The following is an 18,734-nucleotide window of genomic DNA, read 5'->3' as shown; positions in this document are numbered from 1 at the left end:
TCTACACCTCAGCCCTCCCCATTTGTAAACAGAGGTGAGAGCCCTTGCCCTGCCTCACTGCCAGCGTTACTGTGAAGAGGAAATAGGATGGGTGTTTATCAAACTTAAGAACCTGGGGACCCCTGAGACCACATCTGCAGGTCCCAGTGTGAGCTCCATCATTTAGGTGATGGACCCTGAAGTGTCGATGTGGTCCTAACACCCCCAGTGACCACCAAACTGGCTAACAGGTTGAGGGAGAACATGCAGGATACTCCAGAATTTGTGTTTTGTTATGTTTTTAGATTATCATCAAATGTATACACTAATTTTAGAAACTTATTGAGAACTTATGGACCCCTCAGAATATGTCCAGCCATTCACAAACTCCAGTCTGGGAAAGACTATGATAAGACACTCTCATGCCCTCCCTTGACAGAAGGAGTTATTTGTCATCAAGGCCCCTTTTCCTGGGGGCTCCCAAGGCGCCACAGACGGGCATCCCTGCAGCCATCTTAGAGCACAGGGAACCTTTCCAGAGATCTCCAGGCACTTCCTAATGAGTGAGTCAGCTTCATTCTTTCCCAGGGTAGCCAAGAAATAGAGCTTGTGCTTCCAGAAGAGCTGGAAGCACAAGATGACCAACCAACCCTTGGCTACAGCACCCCGGGCATCCATAACCTCATTCTCCAGCAAAGGAATTCCAGAGAAAGACCACCTCCTTCCCCAGGGAAAAATGGAAGAAGGGCCTGAACAAATTGTCTGGAGACTAAAATCAGATCCCTCCAGCCCATGGCTGCCCATCCTTCTTACATCTATCCCCAGAGGAAGAGTCTCCCGTACCCTACAGGAAATGACTTCCAACAGCCAAAGAGACCCTGCGGAGGTTCCACCTAAGTCCTTCAGGACACAGTCATTGCAAAAAAGGACCGAGAGGGAAGTGGCTCTCACCTGCAAAGGCCACGATGGGGTGTTCCCTCAGGGAGCACAGCTGCTGCTCACTGCTGGGTTCACTGGCGACATCCTGGGAGCTGGCGAGGTGCACCACCAGCAGTGTGAGGCTGGGCGGCAGCAGGGTGATAGCCAGGGGTCCCGGGAACACCATGGTGGGCCCCTCTGTGCTCCCAGCTCCTGGAGGCGGGCTGGGGGGAGACCTGCAATGCAAACACTCACTCTCACCACACGCTCCCTCGGCAGGGCCCACCTCTCCTGATCTCCTCCGTGCCTGTCGGTAGCCCCACGGGATCTGTTTTTTTGTTTGTTTAAATAAATTTAATTTTTTTACAATACTTAAGAGTTTGCTCTGCTCTAATAATGTAAAGTTATAGATCATATCTTGAAAGCTAATTTCTCTTGTAATGGTATTCTGGACAAAACTGACAAATTATAGAGCTTTTTCTATTATGATCCCAAATGGTTTAAAATTTATTTTAATGATAAAGGTGGTATCTTAGGGATTTTAATAAATGGAGTTAGGACAAGTGGGTAGTCATTTGTAAGAAGATAAATTTAGATCCATAACTCACACCAACTAGGAAAAATTCCACTGCATGAAAGATTTAAATGTTAAGGATAAAACCAGAAAAATGCTAGAAGAAAATGTGGGCAGAATTCTTTATAACCTTGGAGTGGGGAACCATGACTCCAAATCCAGAAGCTATTAAAGAAAAGATTGACAAATTCAACTACATAAAAACCACAAACTGCTGCATGCTCCCTCTCTCCCCAAAACAAACATCAAGCAAAATCAAAAGGCAAATGACAAGAAAGGGAAAAAGATAATGCAGTTCATGTCAGAGACAAGGGGCTAATATTCCTAATACACAAAGAATTCCTGAGAATTAAGAGGAGAAAGACGAACAATCCAGTAGAAAAATGGCAAAGAATATAAATACAAACAGGACTTAAAAATATGAATGACGCTATTCTCACGCATAATAAGAGCAACACAAATGAAAACTTGGACTGAGATATCGCTGTTCAGCTGTCAGTTTAGCACATATCCAAGTGAGATGACAGCTCTTGGTGAGGCAGTGGAAAAAGGGGCGCTCTCACATACTGCTGGTGGGTGGGCAAAATTGTACAACCCGGTGGGGAGGGATTTGGCAACATCTGGCAAAACAACAGAGGCATTTACCCTTTGACCTAATTCCTGGGAGTAAAGCGGTAGCCCGATCCACAAGCTGTGACCAGTCTGAGATAAGATAAATGAATTTGGAGAGTGGTTTTTAAAACCTGTATAGTAATTTGACAGAGCAATTTGTATGTCTATTGGATGTAATAACAAAATATGTGGACTTATATTTTGCCTAGATTCTTTTTTTCAATTCACTCCTCAAGGAATTCGCTTTTATTGAATTTTACATAAGTATCCATCCGCGACAGACTGTAAATTGAAAGGTAACACCCGCTCCTTCACCACAGTTAGTTAAGAAACAAAAATAGACTATAAGGGCACCTGCACACAGGCAAGGTGACTTATGCACAAGATTATTGCTTGTGGTATTTTTTGAAATAACAAAAGACAGGAAACAACCAAATATCCAGCAACTGGAGACTGCTTAAGCACGCCACGGTGTGTCTTTGGAAGGAAATACGATGCAGCTCCAGAAAAGAATGGGGGTTTGCTCCAGATTTTGCTATGGAGGAATCTCCAGGTATATTAAGCGAAAAAAGAAAGGTGCAAAACAGTGTAATAGCACCTTCTGTGTAAAACAAGAGGGTAGAGGACTTCCCTGGTGGCGCAGTGGTTAAGAATCCGCCTGCCAATGCAGGGGACACGGGTTCGAGCCCTGGTCCGGGAAGATCCCACACGCCGCGGAGCAACTAAGCCCGTGCGCCACAGCTACTGAGCCTGCGCTCTAGAGCCCGTGAGCCACAACTGCTGAGCCCACGTGCCTAGAGCCTGTGCTCCGCAATAAGAGAAGCCCCCGCTCGCCGCAACTAGAGAAAAGCCCGTGCGCAGCAACGAAGACCCAACGCTGCCAAAAATAAAAATAAATAAATAATAAATAAATTTTTTTTAAAAAAGAGGGTAGAAATAAGAATATATATTTATATTTGCTGTATTAGCATTACGATACAGTGGAAAAATAAACCAAAACTAATTCTTTAAAAAAAGGTTACTTAAAAGTAGCAAAATGGGGATCCAGTTTTCTCAATATATACCTTTTTATATTGTTTTCATTTTTGAATATTAAATTTGTCTAACAATACCTATTCAATAAAAATTTTAAAAACCTTTTAAAAATTAGTGTTGGTTCCCTGAAACTTCTAATATGGAGCTGCCCAATGGTTCCTCTGAATCAGTTCCCCCCTCTTTCCTTCCCTGGCCCATCCAATGTGTCACCAAGCCCTGTTGATCCCACATCCCTCACATGTCCTTAACCCACTGAGTGACCTCTTTGATGTCACTTTCATTATTTGTGAAGGGAAAGGTTGAACTAGATCAGGGATTCCCCTTTGGGATAGGAGCAAATCAGAATCACTTCCACTGGGGGCAGAGTCCTGGGGCCAGCAGGTAAGTGGTCCCAAAGGTGATTGTGATGAGCCTCTCCAAGCCCTAGAGGCCCCTGGGTTTCCTTCGTGCTCTTTTTTGCTCCTAACGCCTCCTCTCTCTTCCCTCCCTACTGCCACTACTTACTCCAGGGCTGGAAAGCTACAGCAGGATGATTTTCTTCTTAAGTCCCCTCACCTGTGTGTGAAATGGTATTAAAACCTATCACTGCATTGCTGCAAGGCTTCCAGAAGTACCCCAGTGACCACACCGTCCAGGCACCCTTACTTACCCTACCCCATCCTGCACCCCACGGGTCATTAGTCCCCAGAGCACCTCTTTCATTCCTTCATTCCTAGGCTCAATTCTCTGTCCCTCCCCAGTAGAGCCTGGCCATCTCTCTGAGCAGAGACCCTCTGGGAGGGAGGTTTGGCTCAAACTTACTCCCTGGAGCGATGTTTCACACTCTTGCTCACTGGAACTTATTCCTCAGCGCTAAGCTGGGTCCTTCCTGCTGCAGAGGGCTTGGCACTGCTGTCCTGTCCTGGGTGCCCATCATCTCCTTTCCTTGACGCTGATTGCTGGCCTTGGGGGAGTGAGGAATCAACAGGCAAGGCCAACCCTCTGGAGTCAGTCAACCTGAGTTCAAATCCCAGCCTTCTCCTCACCAGTTGTGTGACTCTAGGAAAAAATACTTAACCTCTCCCTGCCTTAGTTTCCCCGAATTGGGAGTGAGCATAACAATATCAACTCCCTCAGCAGCTGTAAAAGTTAAGGGAGTTACAGGTGGCTGTATCTGCGGGTTCTGCCTCTAACCAACCATGGATCGAAAATATTTGGGGAAAAAAAATTCCAGAAAGTTCCAAAAAGCAAAACTTGAACTTGCCATGCTCCCAGCAACTATTTACATAGCATTTACAACTATTTACACAGCATTTGCATTGCGTTAGGTATTATATGTAATCTAGAGATGATTTAAAGTATATGGGAGGATGTGCATGGGTTATATGCAAATACTACACCATTTTATATAAGGTAGTTGAGCATCTGAGGGTTTTGGTATGGGGGCGCTGTTTCTGGAACCAATCCTCCATGGATATTGGAGTGTACTACCTTTTTTTTTTTTTTTTTAAACATCTTTATTGGAGTATAATTGCTTTACAATGGTGTGTTAGTTTCTGCTGTATTACAAAATGAATCAGCTATATGTATACATGTATCCCCATATCCCCTCCCTCTTGCGTCTCCCTCCCTACCTTTTAAAGGCCTAGAACAGTGCCCGGCAGAGAGTGAACATCAATTAGAGCTATTCTGGTGCCCTGAAGGAAGAGGAGCGGGGAGGACTGGGGAAACTCCCTTGCGCCCTTGCGATGGATGCCTTCTATTCTTCCCTCCACTCTCCCTCCCCCTCCCTGTTCTGTGTCTGGACTGCATGGGGGCCTCCTTCCCTCTGGTCAATGGGGGGCACTGGCAGAAGATGGGGAGGGGGAGGGAGGGAGGGAGGAAGGAGGCAGCAGAGTGGGCCGCTGCATCCCTCCACAGAAGGTCAGAGCTCGTTCCTGCAGCTTCTCGGCCTCCAGGTTTCCACAATCGCTCCCCACGTCCTCCCTTCAGGCCTGGGGGTGTACTGCCCCTGGTTATCGGCCCCAGGGTATTGCACAGTGAGCCTTCCCATATGGTTCCCCAAACCCTTCCCACACCACTGTCAACAGTTCCTTTATTAAACTGCCCTCACATTTCCCAATTTGCATGTGCCATCTGTTTCCTGTGGGGACCCTGACTGATATTAACCCCTAATTGTCAATGTTCAATGCATATGCAAGTATACTCTTTTTAGACCTTAGCTGGGGTGTTTCTTCCTTTGGCCTCTCAGGACATCGAAGGTGGTAAGGCAACTGCCCTCCCCCCATTATTCCCAACCCTCCCCCTGCGCTATGCTTCTTTCCCAGGCCTCCCTGCCACCCCCAGAGTCCCCAGGCCTGGCCCTCTGTGTGGCCAGATTCTGAGTCCCCCCAGCCTGAATTAGGAGCACATCCTAGGCCCCTTCCTCTCCCCCAGACCCCAGGCCTAAAAATACCTAATTTCCGCAGCAGAAGTTCTGCTCACATTATGGTTTCCATGTAAATATGCCCTCCAAGTCCCTCCTGAATCAATAATTGCTAGATTAATATCACTCTGTCCACCTGGCCCCAGCACAGCACATCTGCTGCTTGAGGAGAAGGGAAGGGTACACGGCACAGGAATGAGGGCGGGAAGGAGTGAGGGCAGAGCCTGGATTCCGATCTCCTCTGCTCAGGCGAGGGAGGAGAAAAGAGGGAGAGAGAGCCCGAGCAGTCGAGCAGTCGATGGACATGCAAGCGGCACGCAGACCAGAGTCACCCAGAGACAGGCAGACTCTGATTAGGGAGCAGACAGGAAGAGTCTTTGTTCTGGGGAGGGTTCTGATCCTGAGGATGCGGGGTGGCCGAGGTGCTGACTTCAGCAATGCCACAGGGGCCGTGCCCAGCCTCTTTGACCACCACCTTCAAGGACCTCCTCTGCCCTTGGCAAGGAAGCCAGGAGACCCTAAGAGGGGTACAGAGGAGGGACAGAAGGAACAGGGTGGCAAGGGATGGGGCCGGAGCATGGGGTGCAGATGGCCAGGGCTCCGGGAACCAGGGCCTGCAGATGCCAGCAGAGCAGGGGCTGCCATAGTGAAAAAAGGAGGCAGTTAACCTGCACATCACTGAGAGGGTTACAGGGTCTGACTTCTTGAACCCTTTCTAGATACTTGGGGTGGGGCCTGACTTCCCAGCTCCCAAGAATTCCCCATCTTTGGAAATGATCTCCCCCCCATCCACACGTTAAAGGGGTGGACCCTCAGCAGCCTTACACACCTTATCCCCCCCCCCACCATAGCTGCCTGCACCCAGGGAAGTCATGTGGTCAAAACAGACCAATCAGATGCTCTCCCTGGTCATTTGGGTGTATGCTTCCCACCCCCAACCCCAGGGTCAAGTCAGTCTTTTTAGAGGAACCTGGAACACTAATGGCCCCATGGGGGCGCTGTCTTCCACCTGTCCTGTGGGCTGAGGAGAGGAGCAGAAGTCAGAGACCAGTGGCAGGAGAGAGCAGTCTCCCTGGGACGCTGCCAGCCTTCCAGTTCCCAGTTCTAGCCCTTTCCTGAGGTCTGACTACGTTCTACTTCCGTGAGCCACCCGCTCCCAGATCCTTGTAATCAAAGTCCCTGTTTTTGCCTAAGCCTGTTGGAGTTGTGCCAGACCAGGAGTCGCCTACACACTATTGCCTCTTGGGTGTCCATTCTTGCCCTCCTTCTTCCTAAAGGTGCCCGTGCATCACTGGGGGTGAAGTGGGGGCAGCTTGCCCTGCTCAGGGCCTGTCCTGGCCTTCAGACCAGTGGCCAGTGAGACGCGCAAGGAAGTCGCTTGGGGCCTGCGGGGACATATCTGAGAAGGCTCCTTTCCCGCCTGGCCTGCAGATAGGACAGCCTTGCATCTTTAGGTGACCTCTAGCCACATGATAAGGATCGTGGTGCAGAAAGACAGGTGGAACCTGGGCTGTTGATGACAGAATCAGCTCTGCTCTGCCTACCGCCAGGCGTCTTTCTCATGTTTGACCATCACGTTTCTGTGTCTGTTCCTTGTTTGTAAAATAGGGAGAATAATAATACTTCCCTCACAGAGTTGCTGCAAACACTGAATGAGTTATTCTGTCTAATAGGCTTAGATCAGCACCTGCCACAAAGCAGACGCTGTATAAGGGTTGGCTATTATTATTATTATTATTGAATAATTCACTCCTAATTTAAGCCCTTTTTTTCAGGCCTCAGATATCATTAGCCAAGCACGATTCCTATTCCACACAGTTTGGTTTCTCATACCTACAACCATCACGCCTAAGACAAACAGAAATTTCTATTTCTAATATGTTTGTCTAGTCTGACATGAAAATAATCACAGAATTTCTCCACTGGCAGTGCATAGCAGAGGTCATCCCACCTTCTTGAGGCTTGTAGAGTACCACATAAAGTCTGGAGCTTGGGAGGCTGCCAGACCTGAGTGCAAATCTTAGTTTTGTCACCTGTAAAATACGGCTAATATGTCCTTGCCTTGGATAGAATGCTTGTCATGCTCCCAGAACTAAGTCTAGCACAGAGTAGGTCTTTTATGAAATCCATTTGTATGAAAGTTTCACGTACATAAAACATTCAACTAGTCACCTAAATGTCTTCCCAGGTTCACCCATGGCATTTGTTAATACAATACTTTACTGAGCATTTGCTGAATACCTACTATGTGCAGGTTCCTATATAGATAAAGGATGCGAGGGAGGTGGAACGTCACAGGACAAAAGTTTGGCCCCTACCTTCAAGGAGCTTATGGTTCACTAGAGGAGCGGAGACAGTCTCCCATGGCACGAGAAGTCACTAGGCAGAGACAGTGACCTGGGCCTGGGGTCTGGATGGTAAGGGGTCACTAAAAGCCTGTGCTTCGCCCTGTCTCCAAGCGCTTGTCTCTGGCACCGGGGCGGGGTGCTCTAGGAGAGGGGGAGGGAGAGCAGCACGAGCTGACTTGCTATTTTGGGAAACCCTCAGTGACAAGGAAAGCATTTTCCCAAAGCCTTGGCCAGAGCTTCTGTTGCCTTCTCTCCCGCTGCTGCCCCAATTCCCCGTGGTCCTCAATATGGGGTCACCGTAATGGTGCCTGAAGCCATGTGAATGTGTGTGTGTGTGTGTGAGAGAGAGAGAGAATGCACACCCACGCGGACCGCCCCTTGAGACTCCTCGCCTTCTATGGGACTTGTCCAGGGCTCATTTTCCCAGCTCAGATAGTGGGAGGAGGATTAGCTGCAACCGTGGGAGGGGATGAAATTGCTGACAGAGAGTGAAGGAGAGAGAAAGAAGCACAGAGGGCCAGGTCTGGGGCTGTTGGAAGGCCCACAGTCCTAGAGGGACCTTTGCTCCTGTCTGGCTCTCTGGGGCAAAAGATGAGGGAGACAGGGGTGGAGAGAGAGTGTGTGTGTGTGTGTGTGTGTGTGTGTGTGTGTGTGTGTGTGTGTGTGTGTGTGTGTGTGTGTGTGAGCCGAGCCCCACAGAGCCCACGCTGGCCTCCCAGCACGTTCCCTGCACAACCGGGCCCTCCCTGCTTGCCAGAGCCCACTGCCCACACTGGCCTCTGGCAGGAGACACTGAAAGGCCGCACTGAGGACCATCAGGTCATCCGTCATTCCATTCAGTATAAGGATGAACGAAGGGGTGTCCCAGTTCTCCTGCAGGTTATGGTCCCACAAGAGATTGAAGCATGAGGAGAGGATGAGCAGGAAGCAGATTCCAAGGTGCCCTGGGAAAGGGAAGTGAGAGGATGCCAGTGGGATGGAGGTCTAGATCCTCATGTAGAAGGTAGAACTCAAATAGGGCCTTGAGGAAGGAAGAGGAGCTCGCCCAGCCTTCAGGGCAAAGCGCATTCCAGACTGTCGGAATGGCAAGGGCACAGGCAGAGACTTGGCCCTTGTCCATCCTCGCATAAACTAACGAGGCTGGAGAAATGGGCAGCAGGAGATGAGTCTGGAAAGGAAGACCAAGGTCAAATCATGGAGACTTTAGCACGAACCTGAAGCATCAAGAGGTTTTCTTCTGCTGAAAAGGAGGACATGTTGATGGTTTGGGGCAGGGGAAGGACGTGGCTGGACCTGTGCTTTGGAAAGTTAGGTGGCAGCGGGCGGCGGGTGGGACGGGTTAGAGCAGGCCACCTGTCTGCAGGACAACCCTGAGGAGTGGAATTAGGTGCACTCAGAGCGCAGCTGGATCTCAGCCCCCACTGGCACCCAGTGGAGAACACAACAGCCCAACTGCAGTGGGTGGCCCTGCATAGAAGCCGGGAGGGCCTGGAGGACCAGGTAGGAGGGGCAAGGGTCACAGAGCTGAACCAAGGCAGCAGTGGAGACCCCTCAAATTACTGCTGCAAGGGGGTTGTCTCCAGAGCAGCCAGGGATCTCTTTTCATTTGACTGATTAAAAAAAAGGGATAATGAGAAAGGAAAAGACAACCAATGACCTCGAATAAACGTGGCTGCTGCCTGTTGAGATTGTGCCAGGCACTGTGCTAAACTCTTTCCCTGCAAGATCTCACAGCAGTTCGGCAAGAAAGCTGAGAGCTGCCAAGAGACCACCATTCTCAGCTGATGAGAGGAAACAGAGGTGAGCAAAACTGAGCAGCGTGCCCAAGCTCCCAGCACCAGTTGATAGCAGAGTGGGGATTTGAACCCCGGGCTGTGTGCTGCAGAAGCCCACTTCTGGGCCACTCCACACACCGCCCTCCCACGAGGAGGACTGGTCCCAGCCCTCCTGGCACCTGCCGAGCCCTGGCTGCCTGGCTGCGTACACTCTCTAAGCAGCCTTTGGAGTTTCATTTGGTTTCCTGAGTCGGCTTCCAGACCAGGGAGAGTGCTTTCCTGCGATTAAGCCGACTTCCTGCCGCAAATCAGTCTCCTGTGAGTTTGGCTGTGGAGGCCAGTTTTTCCAGGTCCTGAGCGGCTCTGGAGAAAGACATTCCAGAGGTTGGACGGTCAGGGCAGGGTCCAGAGCCCCACACCCAGGGCACTGACAGTCGCTTGGCAGCCCTGGGCTCCAGCCTAGACTGGACAGCCAGGGGCCAGGGTGGGTGGGAGAGAGTGAGATGCTCCTTTCTGTCCCCACCTCAGCTCAGCCCTCGAGCCCTTGGGGACCCTCAGGGAAGGGGGCTCAGCTGGTCCTCCTTCCCGGGCCCCTCCCTCCTTGCTTCGATTCAAAGTCTCCACTTGGCTGCCTGCCTGGGAAAGGAGAAAAAGAGAAGGAAAAGAAAAGAAGAGGAAATAGGGGGAACCAAGAGCAGGAAAGAATGCAATCTGCCTGCGGTCTGGTGGGGAGGGGAAGGTGTGGAGAGGGGGCGCTCCTCCCTCCCCCTCCCCCTGCTCCTGCCCAGGACCAGGAATGCCATCTTCCCACCCACCCATCACTCACCACTTGGGGGGGCAAAGCTTAGCCAAGCTCAGCACAAAGATAAAATTGAGATGCAGATTCCTTCCCATTGCTCTGAATAGAGCAGATTGGATACGGATTTCTCTCTATTCTTCCCATTTAGACCATCTGGTCGATGGGGGCCCCAGAGAAGGCTGGGACCAGGTGGGTGAGGGGCAGAGGCTCGAAAGACTTCCCAGCACTTTTCAGCTCTGTAACCTGAGGGTGAGGGTATGGGATGCCACCCCCACCCCTACCCCCTTTCCCAGGGGCAAGTTCATTCCCTGTCTTTGCACTCTGCTCTCCGGGCTGGGCCGGGCTAGGCTGGCATCTCCTCTCCTCTGTCTATTCCTAGCAAACTCCAAGTCATGCATTTGTCCCATCAGTGTTTGGCATGCTTCCTGCAGTCCCACCCGCATCCCCCTAACTGCAAGTAAACCTATGGGGAAGATAAAAGGAAAAGTGTGATCACAGAAAGTTTAATAGGAAGGGCTCTTAAAGATCATTTGGTTCAACCCTGTATTTTATAGATGAGGAAAGTGAAGCTTGAGATTGGGCAGGGAGCTGGTGGGAAAACCAAGACTAAATAATAACAACAAAGACCATGTTATTATGTATCAGGCAGTGCTCTATGCTCTTTATATTATGCCATGTAATCCACACAATAATCCTATGGAGCAGGTACTATTCTCATTCCCATTTCATGGATGGGGAAACTGAGGCACAGACCAGCTAAGTAACTCACATAAGGCCAAACAGGTAGAAGTCAGACCCAAACCCAGGCAGCCGAGCTCCAGAGCCTGCCCCTTGCACAGTCTCAGCACCACACAGGAAAATGGCATTATTGGACAAAGCCCTGTGAGCAGAGTCCAGGCCTGGAGGGCTTCTTGCCGGAGCTCAGGATGCTCCAGCAAACATTTGCAGATGGGGAAATCTTAAAAGTGCAGTCCACAGCCATTCTGCATTTATCATCAGTCTGGACTTGCTCCTATGAACAGAGTATGTCAACACGAGGTCAGGACTGAAAACAAGAATAGAAATGGAATATTTACATCACTTTGCACAACAAGCAAGTGTGAACCTCGTGAGGGCAACTCTGTAGGGGACGGCATGTGGGTGGAGGCGGGCGGACCAGACACAGGAGGAGAGAACCTGGCGTTCAGGGACACGCCATGGATTGGGACCAGGACCCTGCCTCACGGTTGCAGCGCAGCTTAAATGAAATAAGGTGAGCAGCATATTTGGTTCATACCTTGTCGGACAAATACTGTGAATGGTGATGGCGGTGCTCACCCTCAGGTGGTATGTCCATGAGTAGGAATTTTTTCTGTTTTCCAAACATTCTGTAATATTTAATTGTTTTGGCAAGGAGAAGGAAACAAAGGAGACTTGCCTACTTTAATTGCTGGAATTAAATGCTAAGGATGTTGCCAAACACAAATCAAGCTTATCTATTCATTAGAGCAGCCTCCTTTTTCTCCTCCCCGTGGGCAAGCTCTCTCCATGGAAATATTTTGCTATCAGATATTCAGTTGCTGTATAAAATGAAAACTGCATTTGAAAACATGCCTACAGCTCAAAAACAGCCCACGAATCCAGCTAAAGGCGTGCGCTTCCTTGGGGTTTCAATGACAGATCCACTTGCTCAAAAGAAACCTTTGTGGGGAGGGTCCATTTCTATTCACTCACCAGAGCATGGTTCTCAACACCTGGAGAGGCAGTTCTATAACCCAAAGAACCCCTACAGAAAGGCATGGTGCTGATGGTTACCCACAGTGTGAATGTTCCTAATCCCACTGACTTTAAAATGGTTAAAATAGGTTGGTGGGACTGTAAAACGGTGCAGCTGCTATGGAAAACAGTATGGCAGTGCCTCAAAAAAATATAAATAGAATTACCATGTGATCCAGCAATTTCACTTCTGGGTACAGGCATACCGCATTGTATTGCGCTTTGCTTTATTGTGCCTAGCAGATACTGTTTTGTTTTTGCTTGTTTGTTTGTTTGTTTTAACAAATTGAAGGTTTGTGGCAACCCCACCTTGAATGAATCTATCGGTGCCATTTTCCAACAGCGTTTGCTCACTTCATTTCCTCTGCTCTCTGTCACATTTTGGTAATTCTTGCAATATTTCAAACTTTTGCATTATTATTATATTTGTTATGGTGATCTGTGATCAGTGCCCTTTGATGTTACTATTGTCATTGTTTTGGCTTTTTTTTTTTTTTTTTTCCGGTTGTGCGGCTTGTGGGGCTGTTAGTTTCCCACCAGGGATTGAACCCGGGCCCCAGCAGTGAAAGTGTTGAGTCCTAACCACTGGATCACCAGGGAACTTCCTGTTTTGGCATTTTTTAGCAATAAAGTATTTTAAATTAAGGTATGTACAGTTTTTTAGACATAATGCTGTTGCACACAATAGACTACAGTATAGTATAAACATAACTCTCACACCCACTGGGAAACCAAAAAATTCGTGTGACTTGCTTTATTGCGATATTCACTTTATTCCTGTGATCTGGAACTGAACCCACAACATCTCCAAGCTATGCCTGTATATACCCCCAAAAATCAAAAGCAGGGACTCGAAAAGATATTTGTACACCCATGTTCATAACAGCATTATTCTCAATAGCCAAAAGGGGAAGCAACCCAAGTGTCTATCAAAAGATGAATGAATAAACAAAATGTGGTATAAACATACAATGGAATATTATTCAGCCTTATAAAGGAAGAAACTTTTATACACGCTACAACATGACAAACCTTGAAGACATTATGGTGAATGAAATAAGCCAGACACAAAAGGACAAATATTGTATGATTCTACTCATATGAAGGGTAGTCAGATTCACAGAGACAGAAAGTAGAATGGTGGTTGCCAGGGTCTGGGGAGAGAGGAGAATGGAGAGCTGCTATTTACTGGGTACAGAGTTTCAGTTTGCAGGATGAAAAGAGTTCTGCAGATGGGTGATGGTGATGGTTGCACAACAATGCAAATGTTCATAATACTACTGAACTGTACACAGAAATGGTTAAGATGGTAAGTTTTATGTTGTGTGTATGCTACCACAATTTTTTAAAGAAGAGCTCCTAAAATCCACGGGATTGAGGAGGACCAGGAGATCCCAGGGGGTGTGCGGCTGACCTCCCAGCCCCACCCCAGAGGATCGGGTCTTCTCCCACTCTCCCCGCAGTGTGGAGCCCACTGCCAGACCCTCACTCCCCCCCAGGGCGTGCTTGCTACTGATCAGTGAGTGAAGTGAGCCCCCTACTGTCCATCGCACCTTGGCTACCTGGCTGGGGCATCACGCAGCCCAGGCAGAGGTGTGGGCAACAGGAGTTAGATGCAGACCCAGGACTAGCTGAAACCACAGGGGGCAATTTTGGGTGAGTCCCTGGATATCCAGTGAACAAGGCAAAAGAGACAGGTTAGGTGTGAGGCCTGACGTCCAGGCGAACTGTGTGCTGGCCGCTGTCTTCGTTTCCTGTTGCTGCTGTAACCAATTACCATGGACCTGGTGGCTTCAAAGAACACACATTTATTCTCTTCCAGTCTGTAGGTTAGAAGTCTGCCACGGGTCTCACTGGACTGAAATCACGGTGTAGGCAGAGCTGCATTCCTTTCTGGAGGCTCTAGGGCAGGATCCATTTCCTTGCTTTTTCCAGCTTCTAGAGGCCACCCACATTCCATCTTCAGAGCCAGCAAAACTGCCTCTCTCTAACCCTTCTTTGGTAGTTACATGGCCCTCTATCACAGCTCGGAAAGCTCCTCTACTTTTAAGGACCCTTGTGATCACAGTGGGACAACCTGGATAGTCCAGGATGCTCTCCCATCTCAAGGTCCTTAACTGAATCGCAGCTGCAAAGCCCTTTTGCTACATAAGGTAACACATTCACAGGTTCCAGGGATAAGGACAGGGATGTCTTGGGTGGGCCATTATTCTGCCTACTACACCCACCATACGTACTCCCACCCAGTCGTTCACACGCAGCAAACATTTCTGGCACCTGGAGACTCATCTGTGCCTGAATTTCTAAAGAAGGAAGAGCAGTAGCAGGTAAAAGATCACCATCAAGTCACGGCCACAGTCTTGGGGAGGAAGAAAGAGGCTACTGCTGAGGGGACGGTCAGGGAGCTCAGAGCCTGAGGGGGTGGGGAGAGAGGACCAGAGATGGGAGATGACAGCACAGGGAAGGGGAGCAGTGTGTCCCGTGGGAAAGAAGGAGGTCACAAAATGCAAAGGGAGACCGCGGGAAAGACCTTACAGGTGAACTGCACTCCAGACAAAGAAATTCATGAACATTGGCACCAAAGTTTTACCAAAGGGTGATTATTATTCACTTCCCAAAAGGATTTTCTAAAGCATTCTTCAAGTAATGAGTTCCACTGTGTTCTTAAAATAGGATTTACACCCAATTTTTCAGTAACACATAAAGGGATGCTTGTAAATCTATGGAAATGAAGTGAGACCAGTAACATCTGCCGCCTTCTGTGCTGGTGGTGTCAGAGGGAGCGGGAAGGAACTGCCGGTGGGAGGGATGGGCTCAGACTCCAGCCTCCATTTAATCCTCAGGCAACCTTCCCTCATTTCACACATGCACGACCCAAGGGTAGAGGTGAGGGAAGGAAAGCCACAGGTCAGGCTCTCTGACTCCAGATCCTGGTGCCTTCTGCCTTTCCTTAGAGAGATTTTTTTGGAGCAGTGGAGTTGTGTGTCTGTGTCAGCAGCAGAAGCTACATCCTTCCTACGTGCACACAACCTGCTTCCCCATTTCTGGGATGATACTGAAATTTTCAGTTAGGGACAAAGCCTTTCATTCTAAAGTTATTAGACAGAAGGCTCCAAATGGCCTGAAAGGGGTAAAACGGCCATGATGTAAATGGCTGATTTCCTGTCTCTTTGGGGAGTCAGCAAACACGCAACACCAGCAGGAACAAGGGCTTTGGCCATGGAGCCTGCGGGAAACACTCCTTGGGCTGCAGAGCGGATAATATAGATGACAGTGCCATAAAAATCTTGGACCCTGTACCTACTTTTCTGTCATTACACTGTCCAGGTTCCCTGCAACCTCTCACTTGGCCCTAACTCTCATTTCTAGTTCTTTCTCCCAGATCTGTGATTCTCCAAGGTTCTCCTCTCAATCCCCTCTTCTCTCACTCTTGACTGCTCTGGGTGGTCCCTGCTCCTTCCTCTCCAGGGTTTCCACTTCCACCCCAGCTCCATCACCTCCCCAGGTCACCAGCCCTACTCTTCTGGACTCCAGACCACAAGGCCATCTCCATCTCAGCGGCACCCAGACATTTCTACTGCAGCCTGCCCGAAATGAAATTGTCACCTTTCTCCCTTAACCTGCTCCTCCCACATCCCCCATTTCTGTCAATGGAACCACCCCCAGCCCCACCCCCTACCCCTCAGGTATCCTGACTCACATCTCAGCATTCCCAGATCCCCTCTCCCTCATCTCCCATGTCCAACCCATTGTCAAGTCCTGGCACTTGTACTTTAATACTGGATCCCAAACCCAGGGATGGCGGGCAACACATGAGCTAAGTGCACGAGGTGGGGGTGGGGGGTGAGGTGGGGAGGGACAGGGGCAGGGGAGGTGGGACAGGACATCCCCATCTGGACAGGACAGCTGGGACTCAGCTCTCCTCTTCTCCAGACTGTTGCCTTCTGAGGACAGGGGCCCAGATCCACCCATTTGTAAAGAAAGTCTGTGCTTCTGGATTTATGTGAAATTCCTTTATATTTAAATGCAAGCAATTACTTGCATTTTTGGAAATCCCGATGTGTGCCAAACAAAACTTGTCTGTCTGTGACCTCAGGGCTCTTCCCCCTTCAGTCTCTCTCCCACTCTTCCTTCTCTCCGTCCCCAGTGCCAGTATGTCCTCACTACCTCCTGGCCAAGGGAACCACCTCCTCAAGGTCTCCCTGGGCCATTTTCTCCTCTTCCCTCTGCTGATCTCAGGCCCCACTGAACCAATGTTGGGCTTTTCAGCCTTAGGGTCAGGCCCTCCAGAGGTGGGGAGAATGGTGAGGGTGAAAGAGACAGAGAAGAGAAGGCTGGTGCCACTCAGGGTGACAGAGCCATTACTTAACAAAGTTAAACATCTGGTGTTTAATTAACACCTTCCCTCCTCTTTCATCCTCCCTCCCGTCTTCCTTTCCCAGGGACTCCCTGGTGGGTGAAACTGAAGCAGAAACCAGGAGGGCAGACTTGGGAAATGGGATGGGAGGTCCTGGCTGGAGGCAGGGCAGGGGAGGGGAGGGAAGTGATGGTCCCCGTGTGCTAAAGGGGAAGAGGACAGGCTGGGAAGATGCAGGTTTGTGCTTCATCAGGAGTCACTCTGATTCATCCAGAAGTTTCTTTCTTTCTTTCTTTTCTTAAATTTATTTATTTATTTTTGGCTGCTTTGGGTCTTTGTTGCTGCGTGTGGGCTTTCTCTAGTTGCATTGAGCAGGGGGCTACTCTTCGTTGCAGTGTGTGGGCTTCTCATTGCGGTGGCTTCTCCTGTTGCAGAGCGCGGGCTCTAGGCGTGTGGGCTTCAGTAGTTGTGACATGTGGGCTCTAGAGCGCAGGCTCAGTAGTTGTGGTGCACGGGCTTAGTTGCTCCGCAGCATGTGGGATCTTCCTGGACCAGGGCTAGAACCCGTGTCCCCTGCATTAGCAGGTGGATTCTTAACCACTGTGCCACCAGGGAAGCCCCATCCAGAAGTTTCTTCAGCAGAAGCTCAGCGCCTAGGATTGCACAAGGAAGTCCACAGCTCTCCTGCAGCAACGCTGCTGGTTGCCTCCCTGCTATTCATTCCCCCATCGTCCTGGGTAACGAACCCCATGTTGCACAGAGTGGCAACGTTCCCAGTGCCAGGTGAGACGCTTCCCAGCCTCTCCTGCAGTTAGGGGTGGCCATGTGCATAGTTCTGGCCAATGAGAACTAAGCAGGCAACTACAGATTCTGGAAAAGTGCTGCTTTCTTTACAAGAGAATAGACTCAGCTGTCTCTAACCCCTTCCTTCCTGCCATGCAGAAAAATGTGATGTCCTGAGCTGTAGCAGCCATTTCGATACTATGAGAGACAGACCAGGAGGACAAAAGGCTCTCCTGTTGCTGCTGAGTCAGTGAGCGAAGAGCAGCAGCTGCTGCCACCTCCAAACCTCTTGTTAAGTGATTAAATAAGTCCTTATGTCTAAAGTTATTTTAAGCAGTGTTTTCTGTTTCTTGCAGCCAAAAACATTCCTAAGTGATACACTCCCTCCTGTAGAACCTCCGCTTTCCAGGGAGATATCGATCTGACCCCTTGTTTAATTAGAGTTGAGTGAGGTCAAGAGCAGACACTGGTGCATTTGCCAGCCTGAACTGCCCAGGACCTGGGATGAGGGACTGGACAATTGACAGCAGTGTGGGCCATGTCTGCATTAGACTGTGAGCTCCGAGGGGAGCCCTCTCCTCACTGCCTCCCCAGAGCCAAGCACAGAGCGTGCCATGTAGTGGGAGCTCAGCTGACATGTGTTTGTGAATGAATACATAAATGGATGGATGTGCCACTTCCTGGCACAGGTGTCCCAGTGACAACCAGCTGGCAGGAAGGGACTGTCTAGCAGCTAGCTTGAATCTAACTGATTCAAGACCCATCCTTCTCCGAAAGCCAGCCTGGAATCTCTCTCCCCTTCAGAAGCTCCCCCATACCCTATTCCTACTATGCCCACCTACCGTCTTATTTGGCGATAGATCAAACCTCCCCATTTGTTACATATCTGGCTCCTTGATTAGACTGAAAGCCTCTCAGGCAGACGCCGCAACCCTTTTAAAGCCCCCACAAAATACCAGTGTCTTGAACACAGAAGATTGTTGATAAATATTTTCATTTGAGGTTGATGCTTTGGAAGGGTGCTAAGACATTGATGATTTAAAGAGTTGCTCAGAAAAGAGTTCCCCTAAAAGGAATAGTCCCTGATATCTGTAGTACACCTGAAATTTTACTATTAGAAATGGACTACTTTGACTAGCTAAGTCCCATAAAGTAAAACACTTAACCACCTTAGCAGCAGTTTGTATAATGGGAATAATAATAACAAAACGGGTTCTTAGTGCCCTCATGAGAATCCAATTAACATGAAAATTCATTTTAAGAATGCTTATTAAAATAAGCATTTAAATGTGATTAGTCAAGGAAGAATTATCCCAGCAATTAATCACTTTTATTAAAATAAATTTATTTATTTTATTTATTTATTTTTTGGCTGTGTTGGGTCTTCGTTGCTGC

At 49.1% G+C, this 18,734-nt stretch overlaps 1 protein-coding gene across 2 annotated transcripts in view; it reads right to left on the bottom strand.

Annotated features, from left to right (window-relative positions):
- The window catches only part of SEMA5B (semaphorin 5B), a 41,921-nt gene extending 40,810 nt beyond the window's left edge, over positions 1 to 1,111 (bottom strand). Inside the window, exon 1 of one of the 2 annotated variants that reach the window (XM_068545500.1) lies at positions 931 to 1,111. In XM_068545500.1, coding sequence (XP_068401601.1) covers positions 931 to 1,084 — 154 coding nt within the window. In that variant the 5' untranslated portion in view covers positions 1,085 to 1,111. The remainder of the gene's footprint in view (positions 1 to 930) is intronic. The other variant, XM_068545499.1, reaches the window with a different exon arrangement.
- Positions 1,112 to 18,734: the final 17,623 nt, after the last annotated feature.

Source organism: Eschrichtius robustus, chromosome 6, assembly GCF_028021215.1.
Source record: "Eschrichtius robustus isolate mEscRob2 chromosome 6, mEscRob2.pri, whole genome shotgun sequence".
Lineage (NCBI taxonomy): Eukaryota > Metazoa > Chordata > Mammalia > Artiodactyla > Eschrichtiidae > Eschrichtius > Eschrichtius robustus.
This window is presented reverse-complemented; position numbering and strand designations above follow the sequence as displayed.